This window comes from Anastrepha obliqua, chromosome 3 (genome assembly GCF_027943255.1).
Source record: "Anastrepha obliqua isolate idAnaObli1 chromosome 3, idAnaObli1_1.0, whole genome shotgun sequence".
NCBI classification, from domain to species: domain Eukaryota; kingdom Metazoa; phylum Arthropoda; class Insecta; order Diptera; family Tephritidae; genus Anastrepha; species Anastrepha obliqua.
Window position 1 is genome coordinate 32,251,774 of NC_072894.1, and position 13,215 is coordinate 32,264,988.

General features: G+C 37.4%; 2 protein-coding genes across 2 annotated transcripts; one reads left to right on the forward strand and one right to left on the reverse strand.

Annotated features, from left to right (window-relative positions):
- The first annotated feature begins 8,829 nt into the window (after positions 1–8,829).
- On the forward strand, positions 8,830–9,766 carry LOC129240809 (proteasome subunit beta type-1). Its single transcript, XM_054876809.1, has 2 exons — positions 8,830–9,022; positions 9,076–9,766. The coding sequence occupies exons 1-2, from the start codon at positions 8,940–8,942 to the stop codon at positions 9,686–9,688; spliced, it is 696 nt and encodes a 231-aa protein (XP_054732784.1). The 5' UTR covers positions 8,830–8,939; the 3' UTR covers positions 9,689–9,766.
- A 692-nt stretch (positions 9,767–10,458) lies between these two features.
- On the reverse strand, positions 10,459–12,827 carry LOC129240807 (protein Mo25). The gene has a single exon (XM_054876808.1). It carries the CDS (start codon positions 12,652–12,654, stop codon positions 11,632–11,634), a length of 1,023 nt encoding a protein of 340 aa, XP_054732783.1. The 5' UTR covers positions 12,655–12,827; the 3' UTR covers positions 10,459–11,631.
- Between the last annotated feature and the right edge of the window lie 388 nt (positions 12,828–13,215).

A 13,215-nucleotide genomic window follows, 5' to 3' on the forward strand; every position in this document is an offset into this window, starting at 1 on the left:
AAAAATACAATTAATATAGTTTTGTAGAGCAGAAAGAGTTCTGTCGAATGAGTACTAATCCTTTGCCAAACAGCAAACAAATCGTTATAAAATAAAGGAAAATATAAAAAAGCTATGAGCTTATCCCCCAATCCAATATTTTGCGGTTATGCTGTGTTAGCGGTTAGACAAATCCTAACTTAACTTAAGAAACAGAAAAACCCGTAGATTTTGAGTGCTTAAAAAATAAATCCATGTAAAAACAATTTTTGAAAAGAATTTACTTGATGTGGTATTATAGGAATCTAACTGTTAAGCATATGGAATAGAGGGAGCAACAACGAAACATTGATGTGTTGAGTAATCGTAGCCAAGTTCTCAGGTTAAGCTGGGTCTACTCCCACTGAGGTTGAGAGGATTTTTGCAAAACCTGCAAATCTTACACCCGCTTTAACGCACTTGCATACATATGTACATGTGTACATATATAATAGCCGCACAAACTTTGAATGCGTTAAGGCGTAAAGTTTTCATGGTTAGGACACATTTATAAAAACCATAAAAGCAATAAAGAAATATTGCGTGCGTATGCCTACTTAATTGTTTATTCAGTTACACTTAAGAAGTTGTTGCAGCCATCTGTATACAAACACATGTGCGTACATGTATACGAGTGTGTGTGATTACTTCAAAGAAAGAAATAAAACACCCAATTGTTAAAGCCACATTAAGAAAGTCACTTGCCAAACTATTCGAAAACATATCTGCATACTCGCATACGTATTTTAATGCTAATACCCACTAATCGTACTACATTGAATTCCTTTGTTGTAATATATCAAAAACTAAATACTTCTAATAAAAGAAATTTATGTACATACATACACGCACAGATCTAACAAATTTAGATGTAAGTACATAATAAATAACGATAAGGGATTGCTTGAGTGCGTACATATATAAAGGGTGATCAATTTAGCGGTATCGGATTTTAAGTTCAAATAAAACGAGGAAAATTCAAATAGATTGAACAACCTTTAACATCTTTCTGAAGAACCATCTGCGACATCTATTTTTGAAGTGAAACTTCTTTACGTGCGTCAGAGTATAATTTCAAGGCCGCGACACACGAGCTAGCGTTACGAAAAACCGTCACGAAATGTATAAGCCTATGGCATGCAAGCTATTCTCTTTCTCCGCTTTGTGCGGTGCTTTGTAGTCTCCCCACTCTGTAGATACGTATTACACGTATACACAGACAATATAACTAATATCGGATCAGTCCATAAGTTCGTGCGCATTGTACCCATAATTTCACTTTTGTACGATTTTTGCATACAAAAAATTATTGGCGGAATATTACGGAACTATTTATATTTTCTTTGGTATATTGTGCCTTCAACAAGTGATTTTAATAGCGGATAGAAGCACGTGTTGTTAAAAAATAAAATGGAATCTTCGAACGCGCATAAGAGGCATATTTTGTATTTTTTTTTTTTATAAAAGTGGTAAAAATGCAACAACTGCAGCTGCAGAAATAAACACTGTTCATGGAGAGGATACCGTGAGTGTAAGGACTGCGCAAAAGTGGTTTTCAAAATTCCGAAGTGGTAACTGCGACGTGGAAGATTGTTGATTTCCAAAAACGCCTGCTGAATGGGCACGAGAATACAGAGCACAGAAAAAATTGTCGAAACAAGAGCAGCAGAACGCAATCGAAAATGTAGGGCTCGACAGAAGGCTTTGAGAAATGCAGTCGCCACTATCGGAGACGAATCATCATCGACGAATTTCTTTGGGCCAAGTAAATTACCCATAGTCAATCCAGACAATCCACAACCCAGTACCAGCAGAGACGATGGTAATATATTGCATCAATATTTATCAGAAACGAGTGGCCAAGCTGAGCAGGCTCAAGTTCCTGTTAAAAATACTGAGAAAATAATAATTGTCGTTCAAGCCGACGTGCATCAGGCCAATTCATCGTAAAGTCCAATGAATCGGATTTCAACTACATCCAGAAAGACGAGGAAATCAGTCGCTCAGCGGTGTCGCGTATATAGACAGCGAAAAAAGATGCGGGAAGATGCCAATACTATTGTTGTCCAAAGACCAGTTGTTTCTCCAGTTACTGTGAATGTGTCTTCGAATTTTTATAAAATATCATTTTAATCCTCATTAAAATATTTAAATTTACTCCAGAAATTAAGAAGTTTCACTTCAAATATGCGGACATAGTGCGGCTGGCCTTTTTTTTATGATAATCCCGTTCAAATGTTGGCCGTAACTGCGCCGTAATTTGGCCATCCGTAGACACCACTTTTGAATGACTTGCGACTCGCTGGAGGACTTCGGTTGGTATCTCGTAAATAACTTTAGTAATGTGGGCTTCCAATGCCTCAATCGAAGCTGGTTTACCTAAACGCATTTAAACTTTACATACCCCACAAATAAAAGTCGCGAAGTGTGATATCACACGATCTTGGTGGTCAATCCACTTGTCCGAGGCGAGAGATGAATTGCTCACCGAAACGACGTCGCGTAAGTCCGGCATCAAAACATCGTTTACCATGGCGCGATAGCGTTCGCCATTCTCTGTCATATTGGCGCCAGCCTCGCGCTTGAAGAAATATAGGCCAATGATTCCTTCAACTCATAGGGCGCACCAAACGATTATTTTCAATGCATGTAATGGTTGTTCTTCCATTGGTTCTTGTTCTGTTGATTCGCGGCCTCGGTAGTCCAGCGTAAGTGCACTAGCCTGCCATCCCAGAGGTTGTGGGTTCGAATCCCACGTAAAGCACGGTCCTCGCACTTTTCCAAACTGTCTTACTTTACTAATTTCTATTAAAAAAAAAAAAGAGTTCATTCCTCAACCCCAACAACCTTATCCTTCCAATCCTTACTCCCACACAAAAGTCAGCAAAAAAAAGAAAAACGACACAGTTACACATTGCATCAGTGGCACCAGCAGAAGGAAGCCGGCAATCGCGTTAATAGCGCAGACACACTAAGTTTAGCGAAGTCCTCAACCATTTGTGTGATCCTTCTGCCAGAAAAATGGGACACACAGATGACGCTTCAAGCAGTAAGAAGTCGTTGCTCCTAAGCAACAACAGTCCCACTACTTGGGACTGGTAGCGGCAGGCTATTCACCTACCCTGTCAGAAAGCAAATAGATTAACAAAACCAACGTAAGACTGAGTCTTGTCGAGGTAGGGCCTCGAGTGGAGTGAACAAGGAAAAAAACATGGTTGTTCTTCAATGGCTTCGGGTTGCGCTTCAGCCCAAATTCGGCAATTTTGCTTATTGACGTAACCATTTAGCCAAAAATGGCCCTCAGCGCTGAACATCTTAAGCTGGCCTGAGCGCGCGGTGAACACTTTTCACAGAGAATCGATTTCCGTAATACAATTGTACAATAACGTAAACTTTGTTGAAGCGTAAGTCTTTCCATAATGCCAGGATGTCAATGAATGCTGAAAAAAATTATGAATTTTGTGATCTGCCAATAAACCGTATTGCTGCAATCTGATCACCCTTTATGTGTATACATATAGCATATGTACTAGAATATTCTACAGTGTGTTTAGGTATGAGGTACATGTGCAAGTTTAACTTTGGCATAATATAGATATGTCCTGCATATGTACTTATATGTACAAATATCTGCTGGAGTTATAACGACAGCTCACGAAGTATTGTACATGATGCAGAGGTGTGACCAATAGCAGACCGCTAACTGGTTCTCAGAGATTTTGATGGAATCAGTTGGTTTGCCAACATAACCGGGGATATGACAGCGGTTGGTTTACGCAAAAAAAACCATTATTCAAGTTGCCATCCCAACAGCGACTGATTAGATAATGGCGTCGGACATTAACATCGATGGCTTGTGTTCCAAATTGAACGTTTATGTCGCCAGCCTCACACTTTTTCAGTACGATATGCCTCCTGATGTCCCCCCTCAATCTCCCTACCGAAGGTAGATTTTTCCTAGAGCTTGATCACGCACTTCAGAAGGCATCTCTCCAACTACACTGAAGAGATCCAGAACAAAACACAGCGACAACCACTGTACCAGACATTCGACATTCATTGGGAGACCCTTACCACCTTCCTAAAGCCCCGACCCCCAACTGCCGTTATCGGAATCCAACCACCACCTATTGCAGACGAAGAGCTTCAACTGCCTCGCGAAACCTGCGTAATTTTGACCCAATTACGACCTGAATATTGTAGTAGGTTAAAGTCCTACTTATCCAGAATCGACCCCGTTATCCCCCTCATGATACTAACCAAATATTGACATGCCCAATCAAACCTACTCCTCCAACATCCCTCTCGCCCTGGACCCAACCTGTCGAACCAGCATGTTTTTGGGGTCCACCGTTAGATGAGTTACACGAAAAGAACCTGTGATTACACCACACTGAGAGGTTATAGTAAATTGCTACAACAACAACAACGAGTGTTTGAATTCGTGTGAAACGAGCGGGCGAAATTCTGCTATGGAGTACCCGATGACGTGGCAGCCGAAGTTACTCTCACATTTTTACTGCGGTGTGTAATGTACGTAGCTTTCTTGCTACTAAGAAGCAACGAAATATTTCTTTAAATAAAAGAAGGATACGAGGTGTGTCAAAAAATGTTTCGATCTTTTTTAAACGTTGGTACACTCGTCTGGAACATATGTTCACGGTTTTAGCAAAGTACCCTGTTTAGTTTGTTTGTGAGAAGCATAAATAAGTCCAGTTTTTTGTGTGTGGCGATTTTCTGCTATCGACTCTTGGCTCTCCTGGACACTTCCGTTTTGCGATTGTACCATATACCCATGATTTCTTACGAGTTATGACCCTTTTAAGCAAATCTGGATCATCGTTGACGTCATTCAACAAATCCTGAGTGATGCTCATGTGAAGTTGTTTTTAGTTAAAATTCAGCAATTTTGGAACGAACACCGCTGCCACAAACCTCATATCCAAAATTTCCAAAAAGATGGCATGGCATCAGCCAACCGATATGGCGACATTCTCAGCAACTTCACTTATTTGGATTCGACGATTCTCCATATCAATTTTCGTCACTTTCTCAACATTTCCATCGATTGTTGATGTGCTCAGGCGTCCAAAGCGAGCGCCGTTTTTCACATATTCTCGACCTTCTGTCGAAAAGCTTGTACCACTTGACTCAGACTACTCTCACCGTATGCCACTGTCAAAATTTCAAGTGTTTTTGAACACTTAATTCCATTTTTTACACAAAAGTTTTAGCCATTTTCTTTCATCCATTTTTTTGATAGCAGAAAATCGCCGAACACACAAAACACTTGTTTTTTTTATGCCTCTCTCACACTCGAGACAAGATGTGCGTAGCCCACGAAATTTTAAAATTCGACTTATTTTTTTAACACACCTCGTATATATATAATATAAATAAAAAATTAATGACAATAAGCTGTTAATCAACCGGCTATTCGAGCCGATTCGTCACAATTTCCGTGTATTTGTTTCAGATGGAGCCTCTCAGAAGACCTCTTCCCAATAATCGAATCGTGATCTTAGCAGCTTACACCAAAGCCACAAAGTTTTATAAGTACGAGGATCAAAATTCCGAAACGCTATGGTGCATTAAGTTTTCTATTAAAGTTTGAAAGCTTCATCAGACTAACTGTGCAGTCACTTTGGTTGTTTGCAATCTCATATATGTACGTCAGTGTATTTTAATTTTGGCAACGAAGTTTTGCTCGACGTGGGTTGCTCGGCGTTTTAATTCTGTCAATGCTTTCACAATACTTTATAAATCGACACATCGGGTGGGCCATATAGCGTTTGCTTTTTGAACCACCTATTTTTTTGAGAATGGTAACACAAATGACTTGTCAAATGTGTCCATAATTTACTTAAGGGTTTGACATTTACGAAATGGGACGCTATACGCTTGAACAAAATTGGAAAATATTGAAAACCTATTTCCAAAGTGGTGAGTCTTCTTCTACTTTTCTGATTTTCACATCGGTGGCTACGTCAATAAGCATAATTGTCGGATTTGGGGCTCAGAAAATCCACACGTGACTGTAAAGAAGCAAATGCATCCACAACGAGTCACTGTTTGGTGCGGTTTTTGGTCTGGCGGCATCATCGGGCCATTTTTTTCGAAAATGAGCGAGGAGCCGCGGTTACAGTAAATGGCGAGCGTTACCGTGACATGCTCATTTGAACGATATTATTTTTCATTCATAAATGACAATGTTCAATCTTCAAAATAAAAAAAAGTTTGAAAAAATATTGATTATTTTTTTTTATAGCCGATTCAAAAAGCAAATTTTACATGGCCCACCCTATATATGCGAATTCGCTGGCGACATTGTGATTCTTGCAGGAAATAGGGAAGCTCTTCAGAACGTTTTCATACCGATAGTGCAAGTTACAAACCAGCGGGCCTCAAGATAAATGAAGAAAATACAGAATACATGACACGATCCCTTCATCATAGTCACATCAGAATCGGAAGGCAGCTAACAGAGCATACTTTGGCCATATCAAACTTATGAAGTCTTCGTTGATATCAAAGGAACAAAAACTCCAGATGTACAAAACTATATTAAGACCGGTTCTCACCTATGGCTTTGAAACATGGGTTCTTAAAGTTAGTGACGTGAATTTACTGATGCGATTTGAAAGCTCTACACGATTAGAAGACGGTACATATACGGTATAACCACGAGCTCAGTGTTTTGATCGCGGGACGAAATGTAAGGCGGTTTATAAAGTCGCAAAGGCCACGGTGGTATGGACACTTACTAAGAATGAGCAGCGAAAAACCGGCCAAAAACGTATTTGAAGCAAATCCTGAAGAAACAGGAAGTAGAGGTCGGCCAAGGGGACGATGATGGCAAGGCGTAAAAGACGACATAGGTAAGATGAGAATCTCACAACGTACAGCGAAAGCGGGCTGTCGAGAATAATGGAGACGTATTGTAGAGGCGACAGTGGTGCACTCGGAACTATAATGCCAAAATTTTACTATTTCGCACTAGTATCTTAATATTCGGCGCTGTATGCTTTCGTTAGTGTCTTCTCCGTCGGACCACAATGCAATAAATCCATAAGATGAAATTATTATATTAATAAGTACATAACTCATAAATAAATATTTGTACGTATTCAATTATCTTCAAAACTCAAGTTTTGACGTGATAACGTCTTATAATTCGATTTAACAGGCTGCACGCACGAAAAAATGTGTCGTTACCTTGCTCATTAGTGTTACCTTGCTCATTGCCGTTACCTTGCTCATGTGTCGTTACCTTGCTCATTGCCGTTACCTTGAATGAACTGCAAGCGAAAGCGCGGAACGAACGACAAAGCAAACAAAGCAAACGAACGGCAACGTTCGACATCTTGCTCTCTCCTACTTAAGTGAGCGTATATATGTATATATATGCGCATATGTACATATATAAATTCACGTATTTGTATTTGCATATGCCTTCTTATTGATTATTATTAATTTGATTTACTTGAAGAATTTAAAATAAAACCAAGTTTATTAATAATACCTGTTGTTTTAATGTTATTATTATTTTTTGACGTGATAACGTCTTATAATTCTATGTAGCCGGCTGCACGCACCAAAAAATGCGTCGTTATCTTGCTCATGCGTCGTTACCTTGCTTGAACAGCATGTTATGTTATGTTATGTTATGTTATGTTATGTTATGTTATGTTATGTTATGTTATGTTATGTTATGTTATGTTATGTTATGTTATGTTATGTTATGTTATGTTATGTTATGTTATGTTATGATATGTTATGTTATGTTATGTTATGATATGTTATGTTATGTTATGTTATGTTATGTTATGTTATGTTATGTTATGTTATGTTATGTTATGTTATGTTATGTTATGTTATGTTATGTTATGTTATGTTATGTTATGTTATGTTATGTTATGTTATGTTATGTTATGTTATGTTATGTTATGTTATGTTATGTTATGTTATGTTATGTTATGTTATGTTATGTTATGTTATGTTATGTTATGTTATGTTATGTTATGTTATGTTATGTTATGTTATGTTATGTTATGTTATGTTATGTTATGTTATGTTATGTTATGTTATGTTATGTTATGTTATGTTATGTTATGTTATGTTATGTTATGTTATGTTATGTTATGTTATGTTATGTTATGTTATGTTATGTTATGTTATGTTATGTTATGTTATGTTATGTTATGTTATGTTATGTTATGTTATGTTATGTTATGTTATGTTAAAGTATATTATGTTATGTTAATGTTAACTCATTCTCTATATCCATATAAAATATCTATCAAACAAATAAAATTAAAATTTTCTTTTAAAAAATGCAACCATTCAAATAGTATTTTCTTATGACGTTATCACGTTAAACTATCGTCAGTAAACCGACTTTACAGACAAACTCTTTTTTTCATAGCTTTTTGACATTTCAAACAGTATTTGCCGCTTTTTACGAAATATTTCGAAAGCGAATATGTTCAAATAATTTAGTTTCACGAATATGTTCGAATAAATTATTGAAAATTTTCCAATTAATGGCCGTTTTCTCAGGACACTAGAGTTTTTGAATCCAATAATGGCTCATGACCAGGAAAAAAGATATTATAGCAAATCATTTAAAAACGTGGTCACGTGGAACGTTTACTTCATAATAATTTTTTTGTATTTTATTGTGTATTAATTTGCAAGCACCACAGTTTGCGCAATCATTTTGTGTGGTTTAGCTTCCCTGTAAAGGTAGGTTAGCCATAAGTGGCCGCACTGCACGAAACAGTGGCAGCACTGCAACGTAGCTGTCAAACAATAACGATAAACGTCATTCCATAGACGAAGCAAGGGAGAATTTCTGCAAATCACTTAACCAATCTACAGAACTTTGTTTAACAAGAAATATTGTTAAATTGTGAACAATCATGCATAAAATTCAATCGTTCCCTGAATATCAAGTGCCCGGTGCGCAACATCAAGATTTTTCGCCATACGAATCAAATGGAGGGTATGTACGTGAACGTTTCCACAATTCAAATTGATGAGTATTGTCCATTGCAGATCTATCGTGGCTATTGCCGGTGAGGATTATGTTGTGATTGCTGCAGATACACGTTTGAGCAGTGGCTACACCATCCACACACGAAAGCAAAATAAATTGTTTCAATTATCCGAGAAAACTGTGCTCGGTTCAACGGGCTGTTGGTGCGACACCTTGGCGCTGACGAGTTTGGTAAATGCTCGCATGCAAATGTATGAGCATCTAAATTTGAAAACTATGTCAACAGAAGCTATCGCGCAGATGTTATCTATCCTCATGTACAACAGGCGCTTTTTCCCATACTATATTTCGAATGTGTTGGCTGGTCTAGATACCGAAGGAAAGGGTGTCGTTTATTCATATGATCCTATTGGACATTGTGAACGCACCACATATCGTGCAGGAGGCTCTGCAGGTACTCTACTTCAGCCAGTGTTGGATAACCAGATTGGGGGCAAGGATAAGGATGTGAAGAACAAACCCAAAGTGTCTTTGGAGAAAGCTAAGGAAGTAGCTAAAGATGCTTTCATTTCTGCAGCGGAACGCGATATTTATACTGGGGATTCAGTCATTTTAAAAGTCATCACCAAAAATGGGATTGTCGAAGAGGAGGTGCAGTTGCGCAAAGATTAATTGCTAAGGATTTTGCTGCTTATTTCTTAATATGTTATAAGGAATTTTGAATATAAATACATACAAACTTTCAGTACATATAGCCTGACATATATATAATATTCCTCAAAATGAAGAAACATTTTCTTATAGCGGTTGCCTCTCGTCAGGCAATGACAAACCTCCGAGTGTATTTTTCCCATGAAGCTCCTCATAAAAAATATCTGCCGTTCTGAATCGACTAGAAACTGTAGGTCCCTCCATTTGTGACAACAACATCAAAACGAACGCCACAAATAGAAGGAGGAGCTCGGCCAAACACCCAAATAGGGTGTAGGCACCTATTAAATATATGTATATATATAATATTCCTTGGGTGAACTGAACCAACTCGAACTTTAATCGGTCTATGATTGTTAACTTCTTCAAAATAATTAACATCAGTTTCTTTCTGTATGACTGTTTAAGCAATATTTATCAAATACAATGAATCACATATCAGGGTTTGCCGTCGTATTTTGTACAACCACAAAATAAATAAGCTATACGAATGTAATTGTACCGCTTTCAATGCTAGGATTGGTCGCTTCCCACCTTATCAACTTTGACTTGTCTTGTTATGGGAATGTCTCATTGTATTCACTTCCACTATTCCACAGTAAAAAACGCTGTATGGTTTTCTGCTAACCGCTTTGTTTATTTATAGTTTTCGTTTAATTTTTCATTCAAATTTGAGGCATTATAATATAAATAATTTTCTTCTTTATTATAATAGTTATAGTGTTTGCATGTAATGTTGTAATTATTTTATACTTTATTCATATCTTTATGCTCGTACCTATGTATGTACGTTGTTGTATATGGTATTTGCATGAATATGTGTGTCGTGTCTTTGAATTTTTGCTTGTATAATGCATTTGATTATGTTATTAGAAGGCAAAAATTCGTTTACTCTAATTAACTCCTCTTCTCCAATTTTAAAAGAAGGCATTTATAGAATTTCGCATTTTTCGCAGTTTATAACTAGTTTTATTTGAATTGCATTCCTAAACATAGTAAAATAAACATACATACAAAATAACGACAAAGAACAAGAACAGAACTGTCAATTGTAAGCCGCATTGGAAAGTTGCCTTCACATATGTATGTATGTAAGTCGTATAGTGTTTTTATCATTATCCTATTTAGTAATTTGAATTAATTTAGTTTGCTTTTGTCCACCTTTAATTTTGTTGCTTCAAATGAACCCAATATTCCGCACTCAGCACGCTATTGTATTTCCAATTCCTTTAATCGGCATTTAAAAGTACTTTGTTACGCCACCAACTTTTCTAAAGGCAAGACAGTAACGTGACCTTGGCAGCGGATTTCCAATAAATTATCCTTGAAATATTAATAACCCATATTATTATCGCTCTCAAATGCCGCAGTTAGTTTTGGTTATTGTTTTTGCATATCTTTAAACAAATTTCTCGATTCATAATTTTAAAAATAAAAGTATATATAAAAAATATTGATTTTAGTTTTCAAAATTTACTGTTGCTTTATGTTGCAATTATGCTTAAATTTGTATTTAGTTGTTTTTAACGCCCCCCTATTTCTGTTGTCTTCGCGTTAAATTCAACTCTTTGACTAATAATTAAAAATTGCTAGATTACAACTGATGCTGCTATACAATCAATCATTCATCATCCATCTAAGCGACACATAAGCCGACTGCCTATAGATATCAACCACTGCATGTATTTGCATGTTCTGAAAAGTAGTTAAAAGCTAGATTTCAGTACCCGCTAATACCTGAACTTTGAATACTGGCAGAACGGATGGAGTTGGTAGCACCGAAAATGGCGGTGAGGGTGATAGCAGCTTTGGGTTTGCTGAGGTCGTTGGAAATTGTGTTGTAGCTGATTTTCTTGGTGCTGTACATGCTGGTTGACGACTCATCCTCGATAACTTCTATGCTACTAAACCTCAGGCAGCGGCTTCAGCTCCTTTATCTGTTTAATCAGATATGCCTTTTCATCGTTGAATTGTTCATCTTCGGAACGATCCGTATGGAAATTGGTCAGAAAATCAACCAATTTCGATTGGTTGCGCAGCAAGATATCTAGTATAGGTTTCGGCTTATTCGGATTTGCTACAAATACTTTGAAGACGTGGAAGGCCTCGAATTGTATATTACGGGACTTTTCTTTCAACATATTCATCATTAGCTTTAGGTTCTCCGGCTCCGATATATAACGGGTCATCACGGTGAAATTGTGCCGATCAAGTAATAGTTCCCCTAATAACTTCAGACTTTGCCGCCTAGTCACATAGTTTTCTGAGTTTAACAACCGTTGATAGTGCTGCGTGAAGAACTTGTCATAGTTGGCCTCGAGGAATTCAGCGCACAGCAACTTGTGGCGTGTCAACAATTCTTTGAAAGTTGAGAACGCATCTGAGGCAATATCGAAGGTAGACACCTCGACATAGCGGAAGAACTTGAAGAACTCATCTGAGTGTAGCATTATCTTAGCAAGTGCCTCATATCGAGCACACTCTCGCAACATCGTACCGGAGTTTAGTGCGATTTCTGGATGTGCATCTTCATAGCCGGCCATTAACGTAAACAGGATTTCCGGCTTAGTACAGATATACTCCACTGTAGGTGAACGTGTACTAATCTGTCTCCTAAGCACATTATTGAATATAAGCGCTACGTGCTTTTTACCTTCAAAATCGATGCGATGCAGATTCTGTATGAGCAGCAATAGTAGATTACTATTGTAAAGCTCTTGCGACAACTGGGCAACGACGTACTCAGCTGGTGGTTCTGAGTCACTACTGCCATATAGCATATTTTTTATCGAAACAAGGTTTTTGCTAACATCTTCTTGTGCTTTTTCAGCTTTTCGATCACCACCCGTTTCGAGCGCATTGATTGCCTCCTTAAGTGACCGCACTAATTCGACGGGGGTCTTTTGTGATTTTCCAAACAAGGGCATTACGTTGGCACTTTACTCAATAGTTCACACCCGGTTTACCGCACACAACTACTATTGTCGTTAATTTTCTACTTTTGTAGTTCTTGGGTGTAGTTGAATAAAAGGAAAGTTTTCGATTTTACTTTTCTTTTGACTTTTCTCTTTAGCCGTCTCGTTCAGATATCTTAAGCGTTGCCAGTTTAACTCACGAACGTAAATGTTAAAATCTACAAGAATGTGGGCTGCCATTTTCGAATATGAGTCATTCATGTAAATAAATTTTTCAACGGAAATAAAGGAAGGGAAAGAAAATATGATTGGCGGATATGGCGGATTTATTTACAAACTATAAATTTGACAGAAATGGTAAACTAAAAAGATGCATACAAATATAAATATTTTTACACTGCCACCTAAAGGCAAAGCCTCAAGCTAAAATTTGAACAATATATAAATATTTACTTGGGGCTTAACAAAAATTATGTATGGGGATTAGCCTTAAAAAATTCCACCCACTATGATCCTGTATTTAAAGCATTTAATTCGCACTCTGATTTGTAATTCACTTCACAATTACCCTGC